Below are 27505 nucleotides of genomic sequence, written 5' to 3' on the forward strand. Positions count from 1 at the left end.
CTCTGCAGGTGAATGAGATTTACCAGGATCGTACCCTGGGTGCTCACATCAACGTGGTTCTGGTCCGAATCATCATGCTGTGTCCTGCCAAGGTAAGACACAATAGGCCTCAGTCATTCACCCACATGGTCAGCAGATGACCTGTAGGAGATAGACTGATCCCCATGTCAGAATAAGAATAGTCCTTTACTGCATTTACTTTGGTTAAGTAAATGTAATAGTAAAACCCTATTAGCTCTAGTCTGCAAAAGCATTTTGTTGTGTGTGGAGTTACATCAATTTTATTATGGATTGGATGTGACTGTCAGTTTGTATGAGAGAATTCCTCATTTGCTGTCATGGCACCGGTATGCATTTGTCACTTCAAGAGTACCACCTACTGGCTAGAAGGATATGCCAGAAATACTTTGGTAAAAAGTATTTTCAATGCATTGCAGACAAACAGGGAAATATACAAAAATAAGTTGTCGACATCCTCTTGATGAGTCACCCTCATCAGTAACCGATCAAGTTTTTTAGCATAACTATGTTGTAAGAATGGACTGAGGTAATGTGGTCACAGTTTGTCCTTTCCTGTATTGTCTCCAGTCTATGAGTCTGATAGAGCTGGGCAACCCGTCTCAGAGTCTAGAGAACATATGTCGCTGGGCCTTCCTGCAGCAGAAGGAAGACAGGAGTGATCCAGAGTACCATGACCATGCCATCTTCCTCACCCGACAGGAGTTTGGTCCCTCTGGCATGCAAGGTACTGGAGATACTTAATGTGCTCGCATACAATATACACATCATGTGTGTTCACACAGTATACATATTCCTTTTTTTCTCTCTCTTTTGTTCTCTTTCTCGTTGCTTAGGTTACGCTCCTGTAACGGGTATGTGCCACCCAGTGCGGAGCTGCACTCTCAACCACGAGGATGGCTTCTCCTCTGCCTTCGTCGTGGCACATGAGACTGGACATGTGTGAGACACACTTATACACACCGTTCAACACACAGTATGCACAAATATTGTACTATTGTATGTACTACAACAGTAATATTGTATGCATGACAACAGTTACTACTATGCATTTACATTTCGTAGGATAACAAGAAACTCTATAAAAAGGAATGAATACACAGGACACATGCATGCATACTCACAGATGTATTAGTGCCTGCTGTATATTTGACGCCATCCTGTCTTCCCCTGGTAGGCTGGGTATGGAGCATGATGGCCCCCCTGGTAATGAATGTGGTGACGAGGTGCCCATGGGCAGCATCATGGCCCCTCTGGTGCAGGCTGCCTTCCATCGCTTCCACTGGTCCCGATGCAGTCAGGCGGAGCTCAGCAAGTACCTGAAGTGAGTCCAGGTCAACGCTGACCTATGACCTCTCTCTGTTCCCACAGTCAGGACCGACACATCTCAATCCCCCATAGAACATAGCTTTCAGTGCATTCAGACAGCATGACTTTCTGATCATCCTTGAGATGTTTCTACAACTTCATTGGCGTCTACCTGTGGTAAATTCATTTGATTGGACATGATTTGGAAAGGCATACACCTGTCTATAAGGTCCCACAGTTGACAGGTTGAAGGAATTGTCCGTAGATCTCAGAGACAAGATTGTGTCAAGGCACATATCTTGGGAAGGGTACCAAAACATGTCTGCAGCATTGAAGGTTCCCAAGAACACAGTGGCCTCCATCAATCTTAAATAGAGCTGGCCACCCAGCCAAACTGAACAATCGGGGGAGAAGGGCCTTGGTCAGGGAGGTAACCAAGAACCCGATGGTCACTAGCTTGTGTTCCCCTGTGGAGATGGGAGAAGGAAGAAGGACATCCATCTCTGCAGCACTCCACCAATCAGGACTTTATGGTAGAGTGGCCAGACGGAAGCCACTACTCAGTAAAAGGCACATGACAGCCCACTTGGAGTTTGCCAGAAGGCACCTAAAGACTCTTGGTCTTGTTCTGGTCTGATAAAACCAAGATTGAACTCTCTGGCCTGAATGCCAAGCATCACGTCTGGAGGAAACCTGGCACCATCCCTACGTTGAAGCATGGTGGTGGTAGCATCATGCTGTAGAGATGTTTTTGAACGGTGGGGACTTGGAGACTCGTCAGGATCGAGGGAAAGATAAACAGAGCAAAGTACAGAGAGATCTTTGATGATAACCTGCTCCAGTGCGCTCAGGACCTCAGACTGGGGCGAAGGTTCAGCTTCCAACAGGATAACAACCCTAAGCCAACAGCAGGAGTGACTTCGGAACACGTCTCTGAATGTCCTTGAGTGGTCCAGCCAGAGCCCGGACTTGAATCCGGTCGAACATCTCTGGAGAAACCTGAAAATAGCTGTGCAGCGACGCTCCCCATCCACCCTGACAGAGCTTGAGAGGATCTGTAGAGAAGAATGGGAGAAACTCCCCAAATACAGGTGTGCCAAGCTTGTAGCGTCAAACCCAAGAAGACTCGAGGCTGTATTCACTGCCGAAGGTGCTTCAACAAAGTACTGTGTAAAGGGTCTGAATACTTATGTAAATGTCATATTTAATTATTATATTTTTTTTTATACATTTGTTAAAATGTCTAAAAACCTGTTTTTGATTTGTCATTATGGGGTATTGTGTGCAGATTGAATCCATTTTAGAATAAGGCTGTATCGTAACAAAATGTGGAAAAAGTCAATAGGGTCTGAATACTTTCCGAATGCACTGTATGTTGTCTAATGGTCTTATACACATTAGATCAGGTGAGTTATGGAGGTTTCTCTGTCTTGCAGTCATGTGGCTCATTCCTTATGTGATTACAGTGAAGGGTTAGGGTGAGATTTTGAAATATTTATCCAACTGTTAGATCGAGACCAAAGTCTTCAATTCCAATGAACGTTTTTCTCCCACAGCTCCTATGACTGTCTCCGTGACGACCCCTTTGACCATGACTGGCCGGCGTTGCCACAGTTACCAGGGATCCACTACTCCATGGACGAGCAGTGTCGATTTGACTTTGGCGCCGGCTACATCATGTGCACGGCGGTGAGTCCTTCATCAACTCCTCACCCGTACGCACCCGTATGCCCAACAAGCTGACTAATCGCCACACCAGCAGCATCTAGTGGCGTTACCAATTGAATTGAATATCCATCCCTTAGAAAGAATGCCATCTGGGGCTGGTAAAATCCAATAGAGCTTGAGCTTCACTCCAGGGTCTCTCTAATGACCATCATCCTTGACTTCCTCCTTGACCTCCTTGTCTGGGTCTAGGTCAGGGTGTGACCATAAAACAGGAGCCATCTTAGCTTTTAAAGCATCCAGGGGAACAAATCAGATTTTTATGAACTTATGACTTCAAAGCAGGCCGACTTGATCTGTCGCTGCAGTATGACCTCATTAGTCTTTGGATGAAAAGAACTACAAAACAATAACGGGTACATTTAATTGCCCCTCTAAAGAGGAAGTCGACACTTCAGAGTCAGTTATATGGAAATGTTTTTCATTGTTTCGTTTCAAGAAGGCTGAACTATTTGGAGAGATGGTTTTTGTTTGATGTGGAAAGGAGAGAATAAAGACCGCTGGGACAGCAGGTTTTTGGATCACATTCTGGAGTAAATTGGGGGGAGTGCCAATTGGACACTTTGCTTCGCTTTCTTGTCAAACTTTTTCCTTAGCTGCGAAGGGTGGCCCGTTCAGCAAAGCAGGTAAGAGATAAGCCTAGGTCCCGAGAAGTAGGGTGTCCATAACTTCTTTGTTTAATGTTGTCCACGAACCATGTAGCTGTTACGGTGCCTGTTAGGGTGGTCAACCATGTCACTGTCTACACTTCGTGACATGTACATTTGTGTCGATCGGGGTTGGTATTTTATGAGCTTGGTGGACTGTGGTTTTACAGACCTCATGTGTACACAAACACACACACAGACACACACACCTGACTCCATGATTTGTTCCATGTCCTTCAGACCAGGTTACATGTACTGTATGTTCGCACGCAGACTGTTCGTTTGTTTGATGGTGATGGAGTAAGCAAAGATGGGGTGATTTTTAACCTACAGTCTAAACTACTTGAGTTAAGGCGTTATGCGTGAAACATCCTCCTGCAAATGTATCTGAGGGTGCTGTGCTGTGAGGGACCGCAATAGATTCATAGTATGTGTGGTTATATGTACTGTATGTAATTCAAGCATTGTTTTTGTCTTGGTGAATCAGATTTGACCAAGTTCAATGTCTTGTTTAAGGGCCTTGGTAATATATGTACTTCACAAAATGTAAGTATTAACATAGACGTCCTTAATGACAGTGTTAGGCTGTGGGAAGCTTTCTTCAGCTGCATGTGTGAGAGAGAGCATGAATCTGTTTCTTTTAGTACAGCACCTATGACCCCTGCAAGCAGCTCTGGTGCAGTCACCCAGACAACCCATTCTTCTGCAAAACCAAGAAGGGTCCGCCCATCGACGGCACTAAGTGTTCACCGGGGATGGTGAGAACGATTCCTCTTTACACGTGAACGCTTTGCTACAATGTTTGTGTAAACATAAGCAGTGGCAACTCTCTTCCTCTCATCCCTCTCTCTCTCTCTCTATCTCTCTCTCTCTCTCTCTCTCTCTCTCTCTCTCTCTCTCTCTCTCTCTCTCTCTCTCTCTCTCTCTCTCTCTCTCTCTCTCTCTCTCTATCACTCTCTCGTCCCATCCGTCTCCCTCTCTTTCAGCACTGCTTCAAAGGTTACTGCATCAAGTTGACTCCGGACATTCTAAGGCAGGATGGTGGTTGGGGCACGTGGAGTAACTTTGGCTCCTGCTCTCGCACCTGTGGGGGTGGTGTGCGCTTCCGGACCCGTCAGTGTGACAACCCAACGTGAGTACAACACAAGACGACACGCAGATAGGTGTGCATTTACTCTCTCTTCATAATAGGAAGAGGGACTCCCGCTGCCTTTCTCCCTTGCCATAACTCAGCCCTGCCAATGGAGGACGCACCTGCTATGGCAACAGCTATGAATTCCAGCTGTGCAACCTAGAGGAGTGCTCTGAGCCTTTCGCTGACTTCAGGGAGGAGCAGTGCAAGATGTGGGACCCCTACTTTGAGTATGACAACACCAAGCACCACTGGCTGCCCTATGAGCATCCTGACCGTAAGTCCATAGTGCTGCCTGGGAGTCAAAAGTCCTGGCTTTGAAAAAGACAGAGGGGCCAGAGAAGGGCTGACGTTAATATGCTTTAGCAATATTCTTAAACAGGTGGACTGTGTTATAGCATAACTACCACTTTTTGGACACTAAAAATAAGACGCAACTATTTGCCATATTGTTACACCTAGAATAGAAGCAGATTATAATAAGAGTTGGACTTTCTCCATCTTGTGCATCAGTGGGGGCTGCTGAAGGGAGGATGGCTCATAATAGTGGCTGGAACGGAGCCGTGTGTTTGATGCCATACCACTTATTCCGCTCCAGCCATTACCACAAGCCTGTCCTCCCCAATGAAGGTGCCACCAACCTCCTGTGTTGTGCATGCCTTCTCCAACCATGGACTGTCCAGAGGCCAGATGGCTTTCAGAAGTTGACCTGGAGGCTTTGTTGAGACACAGAAAGGAACAATGTCTACACCACTGCTCTCATTCTTCCGTTGTGAGGCCTGGGACAATTTCCATGGCAAACCATCATACAAATCTGAAGTTACATAAGGTGGCCCATAGCTAAAACAGACAGCTGAGCTCTAGGTGCAGAGCAGGGGGAGGAGGAAAGGGAGGAGGAAGAGCAGGAGGAGAAGAAGCATCTGGCTGCACTGATATTCACACTACTTCCCGAGGCTGCATCAGCTCAGTTAATGACCCAGCAGCTCAAGTCTCTTGGCGACTATAATGATTGTTCTGAGTGGGGTCAATGGGGAATGATTGGTTTACCTGGGGAATCTGAGAAGCCCTCAGACAGACAGGCCATGCCTCTCCACATGTCAGGGGAATGTCGGTCAGGCCAGTGTTTAAATAAGGACACATGGAAATGTCATTACTCAGGAATCTCCCCCCTGCTTTCCACCGGGGTGGAAAGATTGTTATTGTGTTATTTGATTAGCTTTATAAATGAAGGGTCTCATTACACACCCTTACAGTGTCCTTTTGCATTATCCTGTTGTTATTGTGTTATTTGATTAGCTTTATAAATGAAGGGTCTCATTACACACCCTTACAGTGTCCTTTTGCATTATCCTGTTGTTATTGTGTTATTTGATTAGCTTTATAAATGAAGGGTCTCATTACACACCCTTACAGTGTCCTTTTGCATTATCCTGTTGTTATTGTGTTATTTGATTAGCTTTATAAATGAAGGGTCTCATTACACACCCTTACAGTGTCCTTTTGCATTATCCTGTTGTTATTGCCATACATGTGTATCCTCATGACTAAAACAAAATAATTGCAGACATAGTATGATATAGAATTCAAAATATTGTTTGTTCAGATTGTTTCATTTGTGCCAGTGGAATATGGACAGGAATATAGGCACAGTCAAAGAAAGCTGAAGATTGTATGACTATAATTCCTTTATTAAACCCTATATCATGTTCTCCCCCCCTCTCATCTGTACTGTAGCTGATGAGAGATGCCAACTCTACTGCAAGTCTAAGGAGACAGGAGACGTGGTGGCCATGAACAGGATGGTGCACGATGGCACACGCTGCTCCTACAAAGACCCTTACAGTATATGTGTGCGGGGGGACTGTGAGGTAGGCATCGCCCAGGTCTTCTGGCCTACAGAAGTCATGCATGAAGGGACATTATTAAATATGGCCATAAACATTATGACATTACGCCTTATACAATCCCATAAATCTCCTCCTGCTACTGGGTATTTTTCGCTGGTCTGGTGCAACTGAAGTTATGACCGTTTTCCATATGGGTTTTCCAGACTGATATAAACAGTTTATCCATACTGATATAAACAGTCCCCCCCCCTCTCTCTCCTCTCTCTCTCTCTCTCTGTCTCTGTCTCTCTCTCCTCTCTCTCTCTCTCTGTCTCTGTCTCTCTCTCTCTCTCTCTCTCTCTCTCTGTCTCTCTGTCTCTCTCTCTCTCTCTCTCTCTCTGTCTCTCTCTCTCTCTCTCTCTGTCTCTCTCTCTCTCTCTCTCTCTCTCTCTCTCTCTCTCTCTCTCTCTCTCTCTCTCTCTCTCTCTCTCTCTCTCTCTCTCTCTCTCTCTCTCTCTCTCTCTCTCTCTCTCTCTCTCTCTCTCTCTCTCTGTCTCTCTCTCTCTCTCTCTCTCTCTCTCTCTCTCTCTCTCTCTCTCTCTCTCTCTCTCTCTCTCTGTCTCTCTCTCTCTCTCTCTCTCTCTCTCTCTCTCTCTCTCTCTCTCTCTCTCTCTCTCTCTCTCTCTCTCTGTCTCTCTCTCTCTCTCTCTCTCTGTCTCTCTCTCTGTCTCTCTGTCTCTCTCTCTCTCTCTCTCTCTCTCTCTCTCTCTCTCTCTCTCTCTCTCTCTCTCTCTCTCTCTCTCTCTCTCTCTCTCTCTCTCTCTCTCTGTCTCTCTCTGTCTCTCTCTCTCTCTGTCTCTCTCTCTCTCTTTCTCTCTCTCTCTCTCTCTCTGTCTCTCTCTCTCTCTCTCTCTCTCTCTCTCTCTCTCTCTCTCTCTCTCTCTCTCTCTCTCTCTCTCTCTCTCTCTCTCTGTCTCTCTCTCTCTCTCTCTCTCTCTCTCTCTCTCTGTCTCTCTCTCTCTCTCTCTCTCTCTCTCTCTCTCTCTCTCTCTCTCTCTCTGTCTGTGTGTCTCTCTCTCTCTCTCTCTGTCTCTCTCTCTCTCTCTCTCTCTCTCTCTCTCTCTGTCTCTGTCTCTGTCTCCCTCTCTCTCTGTCTCTGTCTCTCTCTGTCTCTGTCTCTGTCTCTCTCTCTCTCTGTCTCTCTCTCTCTCTCTCTCTCTCTCTCTCTGTCTCTCTCTCTCTCATACATCTTCTCATGTGTATGGAATCCTTTACCCCTTATTTTCCCTTTCCGTATATAATGTATAATACTGTCTGTCCACCTTATTACAGTAGTATGAGTCATGAGGTGGACGGCACTGTACAACTCTCAAATGTTGACTGTGCAATGGGAGGAGGGAGGAGGTTTGTCAGAAATAATTTTGTCAGAAAGAATGTCTTTGTCCTGATTGACCCATCCAGGCCCACTCCTCAGCCGGATCCCATACTCCCAAACACTGACTCAGCTAATCTTTCTACAGCACGTGGGCTGTGATAACCAGATAGCCTCCGACACGCAGGAGGACAAATGTGGGATATGCGGTGGAGACAACTCCAGCTGTAAGATCATCAAGGGAAACTTCACTAGAAGCGTTAAAAAACAAGGTGAGCCCCTCCTCAACTTCCTGTACCCTCACTTCACAATTTGTTATTTTTTAATGGGAGTCTAGGGATGCTCTTCTCGGTATCTTAAGCTGATTTTATACCAAGACGAGACTCTTCGTCATCACACATCTATTTTGTTTGCGGTTTGTTTCAGGTTTCCTCAAGATACTTGAAATCCCCCGAGGGGCCAGGCATCTGTTGATCCAGGAGTTCAAGGGGACCCCTCACATCCTAGGTAGGTTTATTTATGGACGGTTCTGTGAATAACAGAGTGGGTCGTTAATATCCCTGGACATTGGCCTCTATAAATCAGTCATCTGTGACTAGCTTGGTTAAGGAAGGTTGGTATTAATTGCTGCTACAGTCAGGTCTTGGCTGCGTTGGGTTTGAGAGTACAGACAACTCTAGTCGGCTGCCAATAATGGATCTGGACTACTGGGAAGAGATCACCTGAGGATACTGATTTATACTGCTCTAATGCTCATCATCACAATCCTGCCAAATGTCTCTGGATTGTTCCTCATATGAATAACCAAGTTTAGGAAAATTCAAGTTTAACCAAAAGTGTCACTCTGAGACGGAAAAGAAACCAAGCATTAGGATTTCCTTTTCTCATTGTTCTCCCGTGTCAGCGGTGAAGAACCAGGCCACAGGTCATCTGTTTCTGAATAACGAGGATGAGTTTCCAGAGTCCCGTATGGTGATAGAGAAGGGGGTGGAGTGGGAGTACCACAACGATGACGACACGGAGACCGTCCAGACCACAGGACCTCTGGGATATGCTGTTCTGGTCATGGTGAGTCCATATACTCAGGTCCCTGACAAAATCAAAATTACTGTGATGACCTGTGTTAATGTGTAGCCTACATGCCACAGAGCAATGTTTTTAATATCATTGTTTAGTGCATACCCACTTTTAGTTAAAACCACCTCACCAACGGATATAGTAGCAGTAGCTTCAGGAAATAATTTAACCTAAAATGTTCTCTGTGCAGTGTGTATCCACTATCCAGCCATATCATTGGCAAAAGCCTCTGCATCTGTTTGCCTCATGTGGAGTTAGTTAAAGGTCCAATGCAGCTGTTTTTATCTCAATATCAAATCATTTTTGGGTAACAATTATATACTGTGATTATACTGTGATACTCAATTAAAATTGTCAAAAATAAATCAAAGCAGCTTCTTAGTAAAGGGCAATTTCTCAGGCAATAATTTCGCTAGGACTGTCTGGGAGTGGTCTGAGTGGGGAACGAAAAACATTCCGGTTTTGGCAAATATGTTTCTTACTGGTTAATTAACTAATTTACTGCATGGTGATGTCTCTGGAAGGCCAAAACTACACCCCACCAAAAACAGTCTGAAATGGATAATTTTCACAATATTGTTCCAACCTAACAGTGTGGGCCTTTAAAACAAATGCACAGTAGTTAAAGAAAATGTACCATATCATTGTCGCTGTCGTGTTTGCCACGTCTCAAGCTGCTCCATAACTTACTATTTGTCATTTATGGCATGTACTGTATCTTTTCCTCCCACAGATCCGTTCCCACGGTGACTCCAAAGTGACCCTCTCCTACAAATACATTCTGCATGAGAAGCTGCAGTCATCCATAGAGAGCAACCTGGTGCAGGAGGACACAGCCTACTTTGAATGGGCTCTGAAAAAGTGGTCTCAGTGCTCTAAACCCTGTGGAGGAGGTAGGTAAACTTGTGTGTCTTTAGAAGGGTCAATAAATATGCTATTCAAACCTTTTACTGCGGTGGGCTGAATCAGGGTCACACATTCTGGGTAGTCTTAAACAAATCTACTTTGAAACAAAAGTGTAGACCTCACACACATGGTTATGGGCTTAAAAAAAGAAGACACCTGCACCATGTACATTTTGAGTTTGCATCCCAATATTACACTTTATATACTGTACATCACAGAAGACTGAAATATACCCCCAAAAAACTGACATAGAAACACCGTATTTTCGTATTTCTAATCATTGTTTTAAAAAAATCATAAAAAATATTAATGACATACCCATGAAACCAAAGAGGGTGCTTTTGGTCATTGACTGCAGGAAAGGGCTTACCTGTCAAATAACCTTGGATGTTGACCCACATTGTTGATGTGAGTAGTATTGTGTACACTGTACCCTCGATAGGTAAGCAGTACACACGGTTTGGCTGCAGGAGAAAGTCCGATGGGAAGATGGTCCACCGCACCTACTGTGTGAACATCGACAATCTCAGAGCTATCAGCAGGGATTGTAACCAGAAAGAGTGCTCCCAGCCAGTGTATGTGAATGCATTTATGTGTGTGTTTGTTTGATACGTGTGCTGTGAATGTTCTATGCAACAATTGTATTACTATGTCTGTACATAGTACTATGTCTGTACACATGCTTATTCCTGTTGTCTCAGTAAGTCATTTCTGTTCTCACTCTACCTGTATGGTGATGTGTGTGTGTGTGTGTGTGTGTGTGTGTGTGTGTGTGTGTGTGTGTGTGTGTGTTTGTGTTGTTTGTGTGTTTGTGTGTGTGTGTGTGTGTGTGTGTGTGTGTGTGTGTGTGTGTTTGTGTGTGTGTGTGTGTGTGTGTGTGTGTGTGTGTGTGTGTGTGTGTGTGTGTGTGTGTGTGTGTGTGTGTGTGTGTGTGTGTGTGTGTGTGTGTGTGTGTGTGTGTGTGTGTGTGTGTGTGTTGTGTGTGTGTGTGTGTGTGTGTGTGTGTGTGTGTGTGTGTGTGTGTGTGTGTGTGTGTGTGTGTGTGTGTGTGTGTGTGTGTGTGTGTGTGTGTGTGTGTGTGTGTGTGTGTGTGTGTGTGTGTGTGTGTGTGTGTGTGTGTGTGTGTGTGTGTGTGTGTGTGTGTGTACTCTATTCTCCAGTTGGATCACTGGGGACTGGGAGGAGTGCAGTTCATCCTGTGGGAAGACTGGCTACCAGAGCCGCTCTGTACGCTGTCAGCAGCCCCTCTCTGGAGGTGGCCAACGTTCCATCCACAGCAAGTACTGTAATGATGACAGGCCAGAGGGACGACGACCCTGCAACCGCCAGCTCTGCCCTGCCCAGTGGAGAGTAGGACCCTGGTCCCAGGTACGTAGGCATTGAAAGGCAAATGTGAATAATTCTCCACCATTACCGACAGGAAATATAAGATAGAAATGAAATCTTTAACTCAGAGGAGTGTGTGCGTGTGTTTTAGTGTTCGGTGACGTGTGGCAACGGGAGCCAGGAGCGACAGGTTCTGTGTAGCATTCCTGATAACTCAGTTGGACTCTGCATGGAGACCAAACCCATTACACTCAGGACCTGCCAGCTAGTCTCCTGCACAGGTGACTGTCCATGCATAAAAAGTACATAAAAATGTATTACTGATACAATATTGTTTGATTTTCACACCGTGCACAATCCTGTTCTGTTTGTTTTGTTCTCAGGTGACGGAAAAAACGTTTTGATCCAGTGGCTGTCACGGTCCAACCCAGAATTTCCTGTACCCAAGATCTCCTCAAGTAAACGTCCCCTCTATAGCGCGGAGTGTGGGGTCCGCTGCATGCCTCTGCTCACCTGGGCTCTACCCTTCTCTCTCTGCCTCTCTCTGCAAGGCAGACTGCATTGATAGTGGCTCTCTGTTCTTCTCCTCTTCTCCTGTTCTCCTCTACACTGGAGGTTGGCCCCGAAAAGCTCCTGTCCGACTTTGGCTTCTCTGTCTGGCTGAGGGGGGTGGAGGCTTCCTGTACTGTGGTCTCTTTGGCTCTTTCTCTCACACACTCTATCCTTCAGGGGTCTTACTGTACTGTAGGCTGCAGAGCTGGCCTTGGAACACTCACTGACGAGAGAAATGGAAGTTCCCATCCCATCCCGATAAGGCTCTATCAACGCCTGGATGCAGGACTATGGTCGTGGCCTCTGTATATGGAGTCACTCACTGGTTGCGTGTCGTTGGGTTTCAACCTGGGACACTCCATGGAAGTGAATATGGAGTTTTGCAGTGGATTTGATTTGATAACAAGAAGAGACATTTTATTCAACACAAAAGGTGCAGCAGACTCATGCTCATTATAGTTATACAGTATGCATACACAATTATCAACAGAAATAGTACCACAGAAATAAGGTGTGGATTACTTTGCCTCTCCATCACTGACTGTTACCATACCGTATATGTATTTTTGTATCAATTCTACCTAAATATTTAAGTGAAACATTTAATGAGCATTAAACTGTATGGGAATTTAGTAAGGACGCCAGAATGTTTATGGGGAGGTGAGAGTTTCATTCTCACTTTCAGAAAGTACTGTGAATTTGACTCAAAACACATTTTGTGCGTCAGACCAAGGACACTAAAAATGTGTCCTTATATCGCTAAATGCTTGTTTGTTAGTGTATAATTGTAAGGCATTAGTCAACACAAAAAAGATACTCAGAGACCTCGTGCAATGATTTTGTCATAAACATCTCCGAGAATACCTTTGCCTTATTAGGCTGTTGAGAGAAATGAAAACATGGCTTTTTCTTGTGTGACACAGCAGAAGCTTCCTGAGGGTGAAAAAATGACTTGAACTTGATGTTTACAACCAAATGGATTCTATTCACAGCACCGTCATGGACAACACAGACATTGTCATTTATTATCATTGTATCATTATTGTGGAAAGCTATATTCTGGCCGCCGTGGTGAAAACCCTGTGTCAACAAGACTTGAACTGTGACTAGGGAGTATCTACAGTATATCAAATTGTTTTGCCTGTATTTAGGACCAAGTTTCTGAACTTGGTGACAACAATGAATTGTGTGCTTTCACCAGCCAACTTGTAAGGCCTGAAAGCATGTGTTCCCTACTATATATTGGTCCAAAATGATTTTTATCAGAGATACTGGATTAAGAGTTTTTATGTTTATAACAAGACATTAAATGGGTTCCCTTTACACAAAGGAGGACACATTTATTGTTTCCCTTGACGACCAGTGTTTATATCAGTTATTGTTCATCTGTTTTGGCTTGCTGGTGTTATGCAGTTCTTAACCCGTGTTCACCAAATTGTTAACTGTGTACAGTACCTTCTGATTTAATGTACAGTACTCAATCCAGACAAACAGCTCCATACTGAACTGCATAGACAGCTTCATATATTTGACAGGGAGAGTGTATTATATGACTTCGGTTTCTAGTTTGTTTTAGCAGTACAACCCAAACCCAACAAATAAACTCATAAAATGATTCAACTTTTTGTCTCACAGATTATACATAATATGATGAAGAGCAATTGTATCTTACCGTTTACATCCATTCAGTCTGACAAACAAAGCATCCCCTTCCTTTATGCTTAATCACAGTAGCCTTTTCTGTTACTTTCTCACTTTTCCTTTCTTTGGGGAAGTTTTATGGTTTATTAGGTTGACCATAACATCTGGGCCTATAGAGGTTGTGTTTTGTTTCTGAGATGTGTGTTGCTTTGTGTTTCAGGGCAGTGTAAGGGGGATAGGTCAGCGTTCTGTCGTATGGAGGTGCTGAGCAGGTACTGCACCAACACGGGGTACAGACAGATGTGCTGCAAGTCCTGCACCGAGGGGAACTTCACCACTATGGGCCAGAACCTCACCACTGGGCCCTGGAGGTACACCACACTACCCACCCCCACCAATGGCACCTATTCAACGACCCCGACAACAACCCTCAGACCCAAACCCACCGCTGGGATATATAGCACTGACTTTGCTTATGTCGAGCATGATGATTATGGGGAGTATACAACCAAAACCGACGAACGCAGCACAACTAAAACATATAGGCCTACCACCACCCCTGGATTAACCACTAGACAGCCCCGAAGAATAACCACCTCCCTGGTTACTGCCAGAAGTACTAAATCTCCAACCACCACCACTGAGGAGACAACGGTTCCCAGAACCTCCGTCATCACCGTCACTACCGCTGAACCCACAACAATCCCCACCAGTCAGGACCCATCAACTCTCAGAACTACAAATGTCCCCAAGTCCACCACAGCTTGGGTTGATGTTATTGAGAGGGAGTCCTGGACAACCCTGGCTCCACCCACTTCCAGACCTAAAGGAGACAAGAGACGGAAAACCATTCCCACACAGCGTAGGGTCATTGTGACACTCATGCCCTCCACCATAGCCCCCCACCGGAAAGAGGATAGGCGAGAAAACAACTCGGTGGACGTGCCGTATAGGATCGTTGGTGTAGACAATGAGGTCTTTCAAAACCACTTTGTTCCTAGAATACGGCCTCCATTCCGAGAAACGACACGAAACAAGAGGATACAAGAACTCCTAGCCGAGAAACAGATGCAAGACTTACTTCTCAGACGAGCAAAAAGAAAACCAGGACCTTGATAGTGAGTCATTCAAGACATCTTTGTTAGTGCTCTATAGGGAAATATTTCTATTGAACACCTGCATAACCATTTTGCTTTATTGAAACCAGAGTGAAACCAGTTCAGAGACTGTCAGTCATGTAGAAATTAAAACTTGCGGCTTGAAGATTGGAATTTGGCCTGCTTTGCTTTTTGTATCCAATGAGGAAAGGGAACAGCAATGGACAAAACAGACAAAATATTGAGAAATGAACTCTACAATTACTATTCTGTAAATACATTCTCTTGAGCGATAATTGCACATTTGTACTCGCTGCTTGGCAATGAAGAGATTGAATTGTCTTTTATGCTTTGATGTTATTACATATCGTACTTTTGTTAATATTGTGAACAGTTTACAATTTGGACCTTTGTAGCTCAGTTAGTAGAGCATGGTGCTTGCAACATCAGGGTAGTCGGTTTGATTCCCAGGACAACCCGTACATAAAGAATCTATACATACATATACATACATATATACAGTATATATAGGGGAGAGTGGAGTATGTTGAGGCATTTTTTACATGCAGTATCAAGGGAAATATACTGTAGTATTCTTTCTAACAAAGATATCTACATATATTTATTTGTTGTTGGACATAATCAGAATTAATGTAAACATAATAGTTTTGAAAACATAACATTAGTGGTACTGTATCTTGGCACAACTTACGCCAGGAATGGGATAAGTAGAGCATAGGGACAGGGTAAGTTGAGCATAGGGACAGGGTAAGTTGAACATAGGGACAGGGTAAGTTGAGCATAGGGACAGGGTAAGTTGAGCATAGGGACAGGGTAAGTTGAGCATAGGGACAGGGTAAGTTGAGCATAGGGACAGGGTAAGTTGAACATAGGGACAGGGTGAGCATAGGGACAAGTTGAGCATAGTTGAGCATAGGGACAGGGTAAGTTGAGCATAGGGACAGGGTAAGTTGAGCATAGGGACAGGGTAAGTTGAGCATAGGGACAGGGTAAGTTGAACATAGGGACAGGGTAAGTTGAGCATAGGGACAGGGTAAGTTGAACATAGGGACATATGTTGAGCATAGGGACAGGGTAAGTTGAGCATAGGGACAGGGTAAGTAGAACATAGGGACAGGGTAAGTTGAGCATAGGGACAGGGTAAGTTGAACATAGGGACAGGGTAAGTTGAGCATAGGGACAGGGTAAGTTGAACATAGGGACAGGGAGTTGAACATAGGGACAGGGTAAGTTGAGCATAGGGACAGGGTAAGTTGAGCATAGGGACAGGGTAAGTTGAGCATAGGGACAGGGTAAGTTGAGCATAGGGACAGGGTAAGTTGAGCATAGGGACAGGGTAAGTTGAACATAGGGACAGGGTAAGTTGAGCATAGGGACAGGGTAAGTTGAACATAGGGACAGGGTAAGTTGAGCATAGGTTGAGCATAGGGGTAAGTTGAGCATAGGGACAGGGTAAGTTGAGCATAGGGACAGGGTAAGTTGAGCATAGGGACAGGGTAAGTTGAGCATAGGGACAGGGTAAGTTGAGCATAGGGACAGGGTAAGTTGAGCATAGGGACAGGGTACGTTGAGCATAGGGACAGGGTAAGTTGAGCATAGGGACAGTTGAGCATAGGGACAGGGTAAGTTGAGCATAGGGACAGGGTAAGTTGAGCATAGGGACAGGGTAAGTTGAGCATAGGGACAGGGTAAGTTGAGCATAGGGACAGGGTAAGTAGAGCATAGGGACAGGGTAAGTTGAGCATAGGGACAGGGTAAGTTGAGCATAGGGACAGGGTAAGTGAGCATAGGGACAGGGTACGTTGAGCATAGGGACAGGGTAAGTTGAGCATAGGGACAGGGTAAGTAGAGCATAGGGACAGGGTAAGTTGAGCATAGGGACAGGGTAAGTAGAGCATAGGGACAGGGTAAGTTGAGCATAGGGACAGGGTAAGTAGAGCATAGGGACAGGGTAAGTTGAGCATAGGGACAGGGTAAGTTGAGCATAGGGACAGGGTAAGTAGAGCATAGGGACAGGGTAAGTTGAGCATAGGGACAGGGTAAGTTGAGCATAGGGACAGGGTAAGTTGAGCATAGGGACAGGGTACGTTGAGCATAGGGACAGGGTAAGTTGAGCATAGGGACAGGGTAAGTAGAGCATAGGGACAGGGTAAGTTGAGCATAGAGACAGGGTAAGTTGAGCATAGGGACAGGGTAGTTGAACATAGGGACAGGGTGAGCAAGGGACAGGGTACGTTGAGCATAGGGACAGGGTAAGTTGAGCATAGGGACAGGGTAAGTTGAGCATAGGGACAGGGTAAGTTGAGCATAGAGACAGGGTAAGTAGAGCATAGGGACAGGGTAAGCTGAGCATAGGGACAGGGTATGTTGAGCATAGGGACAGGGTACGTTGAGCATAGGGACATGGTAAGTAGAGCATAGGGACAGGGTAAGTAGAGCATAGGGACAGGGTAAGTAGAGCATAGGGACAGGGGTTGAGCATAGGGACAGGGTAAGTTGAGCATAGGGACAGGGTAAGTTGAGCATAGGGACAGGGCATGAGCATAGGGACAGGGTAAGTTGAGCATAGGGACAGGGTGAGTTGAGCATAGGGACAGGGTAAGTTGAGCATAGAGACAGGGTAAGTAGAGCATAGGGACAGGGTAGGTTGAGCATAGGGACAGGGTAAGAGAGCATAGGGACAGGGTGAGCATAGGGACAGGGTAAGTTGAGCATAGGGACAGGGTAAGTTGAGCATAGGGACAGGGTAAAGCATAGAGACATAGGGAGCATAGGGACAGGGTAGGTTGAGCATAGGGACAGGGTAAGTAGAGCATAGGGACAGGGTAAGTAGAGCATAGGGAGGGACAGGGTAAGTTGAGCATAGAGACAGTAAGTTGAGCATAGGGACAGGGTAAGTAGAGCATAGAGACAGGGTAGGGACAGGGTAAAGAGAGCATAGGGACAGGGTAAAGAGAGCATAGGGACAGGGTAAGTAGAGCATAGGGACAGGGTAAGGAGAGCATAGGGACAGGGTAAGGAGAGCATAGGGACAGGGTAAGTAGAGCATAGGGACAGGGTAGGTTGAGAATAGAGACAGGGTAAGTTGAGCATAGACAGGGTAAGGAGAGCATAGGGAGAGGGTAAAGAGAGCATAGGGACAGGGTAAAGAAAGCATAGGGACAGGGTAAGTTGAGCATAGAGACAGGGTAAGGAGAGCATAGGGAGAGGGTAAGTAGAGCATAGGGACAGGGTAGGTAGAGCATAGGGACAGGGTAAGTAGAGCATAGGGACAGGGTAAGTAGAGCATAGGGACAGGGTAAGGAGCATAGGGACAGGGTAAAGAGAGCATAGGGACAGGGTAAGTTGAGCATAGGACAGGGTAAGGAGAGCATAGGGAGGGTAAAGAGAGCATAGGGACAGGGTAAAGAAAGCATAGGGACAGGGTAAGTTGAGCATAGAGACAGGGTAAGGAGAGCATAGGGAGAGGGTAAGTAGAGCATAGGGACAGGGTAGGTAGAGCATAGGGACAGGGTAAGTAGAGCATAGGGACAGGGTAAGGAGAGCATAGGGACAGGGTAAGGAGAGCATAGGGACAGGGTAAAGAGAGCATAGGGACAGGGTAGGTTGAGCCAACTTGGGGTAAGTGGGTGATTGTGTCCTGTGACAGTGGGGGCTGGTGCATGTTCTCAGAGCGTAAGACATTAATGTTCTAGACACATTTCATGGGAATGTTGCAAGAACATTCATGTGTCCAGGTTCCTAAGGGTTAGGAGAATGTTCCGCCCGTCCAAACATACTGTATACAGAAGATGGTTGCCATGTTCTCAGAACATAAGATAGTAATGTTCTAGTAACGTTTCATGGGAACATTGCAAAAACAGTGTGTAAAAAAAAAAATCCATTACACATCCTGTTGCTGAGCCAATCAAGGCCCTGATCAGTGAACCACTGAGAGCTCTTTGTCTGTTGGCAGAGTTGGGTATACTCTCACACACAGTGAATAATTGAACTTGCAAAGTGTAATCATGTGTGTCAAATATGTAAGTTATAAGCACTAACTCTTATTCAACATGTCCTCACCTGGGATTTGAACTCACAACCTCTTGGTCTACAGTACTCCAATCTTCCTGCTCTCAATAGTTAGATGAATGGATATCAGGCAGGGACATGGTGGCCATGTCCGTGTCAGATATCCATTAATCTGAAGATTGTGTCATCATTGATTTGATTGACTTATTTCACAGCAATTTAAGGACTTTGTGTATAGGTGTCTAATGTTGGTGGGGCATATAAACCTGTTTTACTGATACTCCTGAATCACTATTATCAATAAAATACTTTTAACAGAGCTGGAATTTAGTTTGAAAGTGCATTCACCCTACTACTTACACCCATCAAGTTGTTTCAGATCTACACAAGTGTGTAGGGAAGAGAGGTTAGGGTTTCTTCTGGACAGGACCTAACTGTACTAGACTATAGACTAGACTATAGACTAACTATACATGCCCTAGAGATAACCCTTATTGGGAAAGTGGTTAGGGTGTTTGTCATTAATGATGCTGGCCTGGGCTTGAGACCTGCTAAGGGAGTCATCCTACGCTCACGTTCTCAGCACTATATGTTAATGACAGTTACAACACACTTATCTGTTCTAATTCAAATGAGTTTGAAAGATGGGAATCTGTAGGATTACCTTTGAGCACTAAATGATGACCATATTTCCACTACCTCTCATATGTTATCAGTATTTATTCATTCTATACAGCTACCTAGATTAAATAAAGGTTCAATGAAATCAATTGTTTTCTTGAAATCCACACCGTTCAAAAATTGGATTTAGCAGCTGCAGATTGCAGATTAACATATTGTGATGTCTGCTTTGTCCCAAGTGATTCTGTTGCAATCTGTCTGTTTTTCCACATTAAAACTTGGAGATGGAACTACGTTTTGTGTACTGTTTTGTGTACTGTTTTGTTATAACTGGCGTCATCATTGCTTAAATGGCAAATGTGAGAAAGTGCAGACATGCTACTGTAAATATACACATTTCTGGTATTCTCTGAATATGGCAACCATGTTCTGGATATCTTTTTAGCAGAAGTAACACTACCATCTTGGCCATGTTTTGTAACACATTAGGAATGTTCCAGATAGAGAGCTGATGTGATTCCTAATCAGAGACATGTTTGTTCCACAAGGTATACAGTATGTGGTGCAGACTTCAAAAAGATAATAGAGTTCTCTTTAAGGATGCACAGCTATTTAGGATTCTACTGAATAAATACATTAACATATATTACCAAACATGTGAGTGTAGGGTAACTAGAAGGTCTTGAACTCAGAGACACCAGCATTAATGATGAACAGCCTAACCACCAGCCCAATAAGGGATATCTCTGGAGCATGTGTTTATTAGGCTAGAATAGTTAGGCCCTGTCCAGAAGAAACCCTAACACCTCCTCCCTAGGCACTCAGCTCTGTTTAAAGTACACTCAAGAAAAGCTTTTGTTGGTGATAGTGATTCAGGAGTATCAGTAAAACAGGTTAATATGCCCCACCAACATTAGACTCTACAGAAAGCCCTAAAATGATTGAAATAAGTAAAGTAAATCAATGATGAGAGAATAGTCAAAGTAACTGATACTGACATAATGGCATAGCAGGAAGCTCTGAATTCTGTGAACCAAGATGTTATGAGTTCAAATCCCAGGTGGGGACATTGAATAATAATTACTGTATAAATGAATATGTAATCATGCATGTCAAATATGTATGTTGGAAACACTATATTAAAAGCATTATGTGTGGGTATTGCTAAACTTGCCAACAGACAAAAAACACTACAAATGGATTAGAAGTTTGCCAATCAGGATCTTGATGAGTAACAGTAACAGGGTGTAATAAAAACACTTTTCTTTGGAACCATCAGGCGACAACTGGTACACAGAAATGTTCTTGAAACGTGTCTGGAACATGAATAACTTATATTCTGAGACCATGGTAACTATGTTCTGTGTATGTTTGCTGGGATGGTTGATGGAATATTCTCCTAAACCTCAGAGAAAAGGACACAGGAATGTTCTTGCAGCGTTCCCATGAAACGTGTCTAGAACATTAAACTTGCACATTGTAACCACGTTCAAGATAAGTTCTGTTTGACATTAAGGGAATGTAACTTCAACACCAAAACATGCTAAAAAAAGGCTCTCAGAAGGTTTTTACTAACATAGATAGAATGTTCCCCTGACTATGGGAAAACTGGACACTCAAACATTAGGGGAACATTCCGGATAACATGACAAAAATGTTTTCTCTCCCTAGAATGGTTAGCTGGGTTGTGAACCTCTGCTACTCCATCATAGTCTCTCTTTCGCAGTTACATGTTAGTTTTCTTTTTTTTTTTGTCAATGCACCTCTTCAGTGTTATCTTTGTCTATTGTTAAATTCCTTGCTGCACCTCAAATGGACTTCTTCCCTTTTCTCACAGGGCTAGACCCCTGCTTGCTTTACTTTTGTATGCAGAGGGAATGATAATGTCTGCTCTGTAACATATGCATGACACACTGCAAAAAACTATGGATGTTATACATAAAATGGACAACATTTATCATAATTTGTATGGGGTATGGTGGCCCATGGCTATTGGCTCAACTTACCCTTAGGTGAACCTTCGCCCCAGTCTGAGGTCCTGAGATCTCTGGAGCAGGTTTTCATCAAGGATCTCTCTGTACAGACCAGAGAATCTTGTTTGTCATGGTCTAGGAGTCCTTTAGGTGCCTTTTGGCAACCTCCAAGCAGGCTGTCATGTGCCTTTTACTGAGGAGTGGCTTCTGTCTGGCCACTCTACCGTAAAGGCCTGATTGGTGGAGTGCTGCAGAAATGACTGTCCTTCTGAAAGTTTGTCCCATCTCCTCAGAGGAACTCTGGAGCTCTGTCAGAGTGACCTTCCTGATGAAGGCCCTTCTCCTCCGATTACTCAGTTTGACCGGGCGGCCAGCTCTAGGAAGAGTCTTGGTGGTTCCAAACATCTTCCATTTAAGAATGATGGAGGCCACTGTGTTCTTGGGGAACTTCAAAGCTGTTTTGGTACCCTTGCCCAGATTTTTGCCTCGACACAGTCCTGTCTTGGAGCTCTAGGACAATTCCTTCGACCTCAAGGCTTAGTTTTTGCTTTGGCATGCACTGCCAACTGTGGGACATTATACAGACAGGTGTGTGCCTTTCCAAATCATGTCCAATCAATTGAATTTACCACAGGTGGACTCCAATCAAGTTGTAGAAACATCTCAAGGATGATCAATGGAAACAGGATGCACCTGAGCTCAATTCCATGTCTAATAGCACATTTTTTATAAATTTGCAAAAATTTATAAAAACCTGTTTTTGCTTAGTCATTATGGGGTATTGTGTGTAGATTGATGAGGAAAAATGTGTATTTAATCCATTTTAGAATAAGGCTGTAAAGTAACAAAATGTGGAAAACGTCAAGGGGTCTGAATACTTTCTGAATGCACTGTATATTGTATGCTACATAATTGGTAAATCATATTATTTTATACTACTTATCTTTCTCTGATCAATAGCTTTTGTTAAACAAGTTATAAAACAAATTCTCAAAAAGTTAGGGGCTTTCAATACCTTTCAATATCTCACCTTCTATGTTTTATGAGTTGGAGAACACATTTGGGTGTGCATGGCCACTGGTTTTCATGTCATCTGACTAAAGCACCAGTTCCATTCAAAGTGCCAATGCCATTGAGCAAACTCCAGGCTTTCTTGGATTAAAATGAAAATTAAGCTCTTTGGCCATGCACACCAGTGGTGGGTTTGGCTTCGAAATGAAAATGCATGAACAGAAAATAACCCCATACTCACTGTAAAATATGGTGGTGGAGCTTTGATGTCGTGCCAAATAATGCCCCCCCTAAGACACAAGGGGATTCTATTAGTTCTAATTTTTGTTGCTAGGGCTGTTGCTCGAATTTGCAACATTCTGACCGGATTTTCAAGACCACGAACCAAACGTGTCCATTGCTATGCTGGTAGCTTGGTTACCTGGAAGCGGTCGGGAAGGAAGGAGGACACAGGCAGTTCATGGTTCTATTTCACCTCAGAGGCGCTCGCTCACAAGTAAGCCGAGTGCCGTTTAGACCGCACAGAGTGACTCGCTTCTGGGCTTTCTGGCATCATATGGCAGCACCTTGTGCGTCAAGAATTCAGCATAGCAAGTTTGTATGAAGGTCTAGTTATTAAATGGGTAAATAGTTACACAGTAATATGCTCTAAAACGCTCTGGTGGCTAACACGTTTTTTTTGCTGTTCTGTTTCCAAAAGTCCACATGGGTGGGAGAACCTATTCAAGTAACTGTTGAATCTAGGGGTCATTTTTTTTATTTTTGGAAAAATAACGTTCCCAAAGTAAACAGGCTATTTTCAGGACCAGAAAATAGAATATGTATATAATTGACAGCTTAGGATAGAAAACACTCTAAAGTTTCCAAAACTGTAAAGATATTGTCTGCGAGTATAACAGAACTGATATTGCAGGCAAAAGAATGAGAACAATCCAATCAGGAACGCAAAGGTTTCTAAATAAGAGTCCCTTCCTATGCTTCCCTATTGAGCAGTGACTGGGATATCAACGAGATTCCCTTTTCTATGGCTTCCTTAATGTGTCTAGTATCACAAGACATAGTTTCAGGCTTTTATTTTGAAAAATGAGCCTGAGCGACAACATTGAGTCAGTGTCCACCTGATGGCTCTTTGTGTATTTCTCACGCAAAAGACAGAGGTAGCCATTTTTCAACCCGGTCTTACTGAAAAAAAGCTCTGCCAGGGTTGATACATTATTGAATAGATATTTGAAAAACACCTTGAGGATTGATTATAAACAACGTTTGCCATGTTTCTGTCGATATTATGGAGCTAATTTGGAATATTTTTCAGAGTTGTCGTGACCGCAATTTCCGGTAGTTTTCTCAGTCAAATGTGAAGAACTAATGGAGCTATTTTTGGCTAAAAAATGATTTTTTTCTGGAAAAAAGGAACATTTGCTATCTAACTGGGAGTCTCGTGAGTGAAACATCTGAAGCTCATCAAAGGTAAACAATTTAATTTGATTGCTTTTCTGATTTTCGTGACCAGAATGCCTGCTGCTAGCAAGGCATAATGCTATGCTAGGCTATCGATACATTTACACAAATGCTTGACTTGCTTTGGCTGTAAAGCATATTTTCAAAATCTGAGATGACAGGGTGATTAACAAAAGGCTAAGCTGTGTTTGAATATATTTCACTTGTGATTTCATGAATATTAATATTTTCTAGTAAGATTTTTTCCGTTGCGTTATGCTACTTAGTGTCAGTTGATGACAATTCTCCCGGATCCGGGATGGGTAGCTACAAGAGGTTTTTTAAGTAAATACATTTCTAAAATGTAAAAAAAAAAAAACGTTGTTTTATTAGCTAACGTCACAGTGCAGACTAACTCAAATGAGCTGCTAACAGTAGTTAGCTATCTAGCCAACTTTGCATACAGTATAGATAGATAGCTAGCTAAGTGAATTACATATCACCAGCAACCCAACTTCATATTAGCTAGTGTTAGCTATCTCTTTGTTTTTATCACCGCTAGCTACCTGCATTTGTAGGTAGCTAGCTAACAGCCATGGAGGAGTGTGAAAGGATAGCAGACCCAACTGTCAAAGTGAGAGTGTTAGAATTGCGTAAATTTGAATGTGGTATCAGGATAAATATAACAATGAGTCACCGATTGTACACTATGTATTTTTTATTAGCTAAGTAGTAAATGGCAAATGCAACTTTCGTATATACGGGCTCACTGTAATACCACGCAGGGCAGAACAGAGAACTGACAAGATGTATGTAAACAGTGTTCTATACTGTGATAGACATTGTCCCAACCCTTCTGTTGGCCTATCACAGTAGAGGCTGGGCGTGGTTTAAACTTGCCCAGCCTATCGCAGGCGCTCAGGCGGGTCCCCGCCTCTTGGCGCTTCTTGGAGTCCTCCCTCCGTCGATGTATAGATCCTTACTGTTCTGGTATCGCAGCCTAGTTATAACAGTTGCTCAGTTCCTGCTATTGTGTTGTTCAGTATTTTTCCATTTCAGTTAAACCTCGTGATGACCACCCCTCCCTGTCACAACTTTGTAAGATAAAGCAAGTCACACCATGCGCTCAATATTGTTACATACAAACACAAGGACAAAGCATCTGCTGGGCTGTTATCTACAGTTTTGCAACATGCAGGTCACACCATGTTACTCAGTTCTTGTCACACACGAACAAGCAAGTAGCAAGCAGTTGTTTAATCTCATAATGATGCTCCAGTGCACAAATGCAGACACCTCACACAACCAACATCAGATAATATTTAATCATATATATGCTAATGGCTATAATGTAAAATACAGAATCCAACAAGAGTAACGTTAGGCTATTCTGGATAGGGCAGGTACTTTTGTGTACTTCCAGTCCCTAGCAGTGAGGACGAAGATAATAATAACATAATATTCAGTGTGGTCTAATTTGTGTATAAGGAAGGAAGTCTGTTTCTTATGGATCTATCAATCCAATGTTATCATGATTTGATATAAGGGATAGAATACTTTAGTAATCCACAATGACCTGGTGATATAAAAGTCTAATAATTACATTATCTTCCATATTCCTACAGATACCTTGTAACTGGAGATTCCTGCCTACAGTTACCGTGTAGGGCACTGCAAGTTTGGGTGACCAGGGCCATCTGTGTCCTGCATAACTTCATGAGGATGGACATGAGGACCAGGAGGGGATCTGTAGATCGCCGCTGTGTGCCAGAGGAGAAGTCTGCTGCTCTGCAGGATGTTTCAAGGATGGAGTCCAACAATGCAGCAAGAGAGGCAATCTGTCTGCGGGAGATCATTACCTCCTACTTCTTCAAAGACGGTGTTGTTCCCTGAGGTCATCTTGAGTGACCGAGGTCGTGAACTCTGGAACAAGGTAATAACATTACAGGCTATATTCCGTCACCCACGATATAAAAGTTTATTTACTGATGTTCAATTTTCTTGCTATTGTCATACTCTCTGCAGAGATGAGGAACCCTCTTGGCACGATACCATCAGAAATCCATGAGAAAACATATTTCTCTTGTTTTCAGGCACCATTTCCCAGTCCCGATTCCAATCCCCGTCCTGGGTCCAGGCCTGCCAAGCTCCACACAACAGAGGTCATCGTCCACTGCTTCTGTTGGAAATACATGAGAAAAGGTAAGGAGGTGGCCTGGTGCAGGAGATGCGGCAAGCATTTTCATGTGTCTTGTTTGTCTCATGTTGCCAATGTGCGTGAATTTGTCTGTCCGTCATCTGTTTTGTCTGATGTTTTCCCCATCCTTGTTTTCACTGCTTGGCCAGCTTCCCACGTCAAGACGGTAGGTATTTTACTACGTTGCGTCTTGTTGTATATTGTATGTTATTGTAAATAACCGTAATAACTTGTTTTAAATTTGTATAAATGTGTTTTTTTGCAGACATTGGCTGTGAAGTTGGTAAGTTGTTTGGTAAGTATATAGCATAGGTATCTGTCTTGTATTCCAAGTAACATTTACAAGCATGTAAATATAATATTAAAATATAATATTTTTCCATTTGTTTGCTGGTAAATATTTGAAACTTGCTTGAGTTGGCTGTAAATTTATACATTTGCATATTAAATGTATTCATTGCAGTTAAAATTTTCAATTGACTGTTCAGTTGACCAGTTAGACTTACTGGTCCTTAACACCTTCTCCGTAGCCATGAAACTTTTGTGTCCAATTCCAAATAAAATTTTAGGCCAGGGTTGGTATGGAATTAGACATTGGTTTCTAGTTAGTGTTTGCATATCTAGAGGTTCTAGATTTGTGTATGTAATATGTCAGAAGTGTCCCAGAGTCCATTACACAGCAGGGTTGAGTCATATTGCCATATTGCTACACCTATCCAAGTCCCATCAGGTCAAGCACTACAAAGATAGAGTAGGGGGTTAAAGGCCTTAATTAAAAACAAAATACTCCTCTCGACCTGTACCTTGACGTGGTGAGAGGGCTTTCAACTAAACCAGGCCCATGTTATTGAACCCCTGACTGAGACTGGCTGCCTGTCGAGGACAACTTTCTCTCCTCTCCCTCCAGACGAAATTCTGCATCTAGTGACGTCTGATTGCTCAGCAATCCGCCCACTAATCCCATCCCCTCCTCCATCTCATTACATCATCTAAAGCTACTGTTATTGTCATGTTGTCATTATCTACTAATAAAGTTTGCTAGCTGTATCATACTGGGCATATAATTACTACGCAGCATATATAATGCCAAATGTTTAGTGCTTTTCACACGCAGGTGCATGAGCCATGTGCTCATAGGACTAGCAGCAGCACAATCAACTTGTAGTATTCTAACACATTTGTCAATGGAAACAACAATATAAACTGTATGTTTTCATACCTGATAATCTGATAATGTAATAAAACTGCAATTGAAATATACTACTGTTGTCCTCCTTTGACTTTTGAACTGTGTCATGAATGGTTAAGAATGCTAATATCCACATAATGAAGATTGCATACCAAATAAAATACATTTTCAGGAATATGTAGGCCTGCAATGCCAAACCATCTCTTGCTCCCCCAGTAGTAATGAGGTAATAATAATGTGCAGTGGAGAACTAAGCTCTCTACGATGCTGAACACCTTGCGGTGTCCACAGGGTGGCAGTAATGACTGTCTTGTCTTCTAGCCAGATCTTTCAACATTTACTGTAGATGCAATTAATAATACAATAATAATATAGGCTCTACCATGGAAAGTTTCACTTTCGTTTGTAGCCTTACTTT

The 27505-nt window shown here is 43.5% G+C and overlaps 1 protein-coding gene and 1 long non-coding RNA gene across 2 annotated transcripts in view; both read left to right on the forward strand.

Moving 5' to 3' along the window:
- The window catches only part of LOC112229028 (A disintegrin and metalloproteinase with thrombospondin motifs 2-like), a 53082-nt gene extending 37556 nt beyond the window's left edge, over window positions 1-15526 (forward strand). The window contains exons 5-22 of the mRNA XM_042309656.1: window positions 9-92; window positions 589-745; window positions 855-960; window positions 1196-1342; window positions 2883-3015; window positions 4343-4456; window positions 4685-4830; window positions 4932-5107; window positions 6565-6698; window positions 8177-8300; window positions 8455-8535; window positions 8933-9096; window positions 9839-9998; window positions 10454-10586; window positions 11172-11379; window positions 11489-11618; window positions 11721-11795; window positions 13751-15526. Of these exons, the coding sequence (XP_042165590.1) occupies window positions 9-92; window positions 589-745; window positions 855-960; window positions 1196-1342; window positions 2883-3015; window positions 4343-4456; window positions 4685-4830; window positions 4932-5107; window positions 6565-6698; window positions 8177-8300; window positions 8455-8535; window positions 8933-9096; window positions 9839-9998; window positions 10454-10586; window positions 11172-11379; window positions 11489-11618; window positions 11721-11795; window positions 13751-14646 (3168 nt within the window). The 3' untranslated portion in view covers window positions 14647-15526. The remainder of the gene's footprint in view (window positions 1-8; window positions 93-588; window positions 746-854; window positions 961-1195; window positions 1343-2882; window positions 3016-4342; window positions 4457-4684; window positions 4831-4931; window positions 5108-6564; window positions 6699-8176; window positions 8301-8454; window positions 8536-8932; window positions 9097-9838; window positions 9999-10453; window positions 10587-11171; window positions 11380-11488; window positions 11619-11720; window positions 11796-13750) is intronic.
- Window positions 15527-25228: 9702 nt separating this feature from the next.
- Window positions 25229-27062, forward strand: LOC121841418. The gene is made up of 3 exons (XR_006080447.1): window positions 25229-25634; window positions 25795-25903; window positions 26164-27062. It is a non-coding gene; the product is annotated as an uncharacterized LOC121841418 (long non-coding RNA).
- The last annotated feature ends 443 nt before the right edge of the window (window positions 27063-27505 follow it).

This window comes from Oncorhynchus tshawytscha, linkage group LG30 (genome assembly GCF_018296145.1).
Source record: "Oncorhynchus tshawytscha isolate Ot180627B linkage group LG30, Otsh_v2.0, whole genome shotgun sequence".
In the NCBI taxonomy this organism is placed as follows: Eukaryota; Metazoa; Chordata; class Actinopteri; order Salmoniformes; family Salmonidae; genus Oncorhynchus; species Oncorhynchus tshawytscha.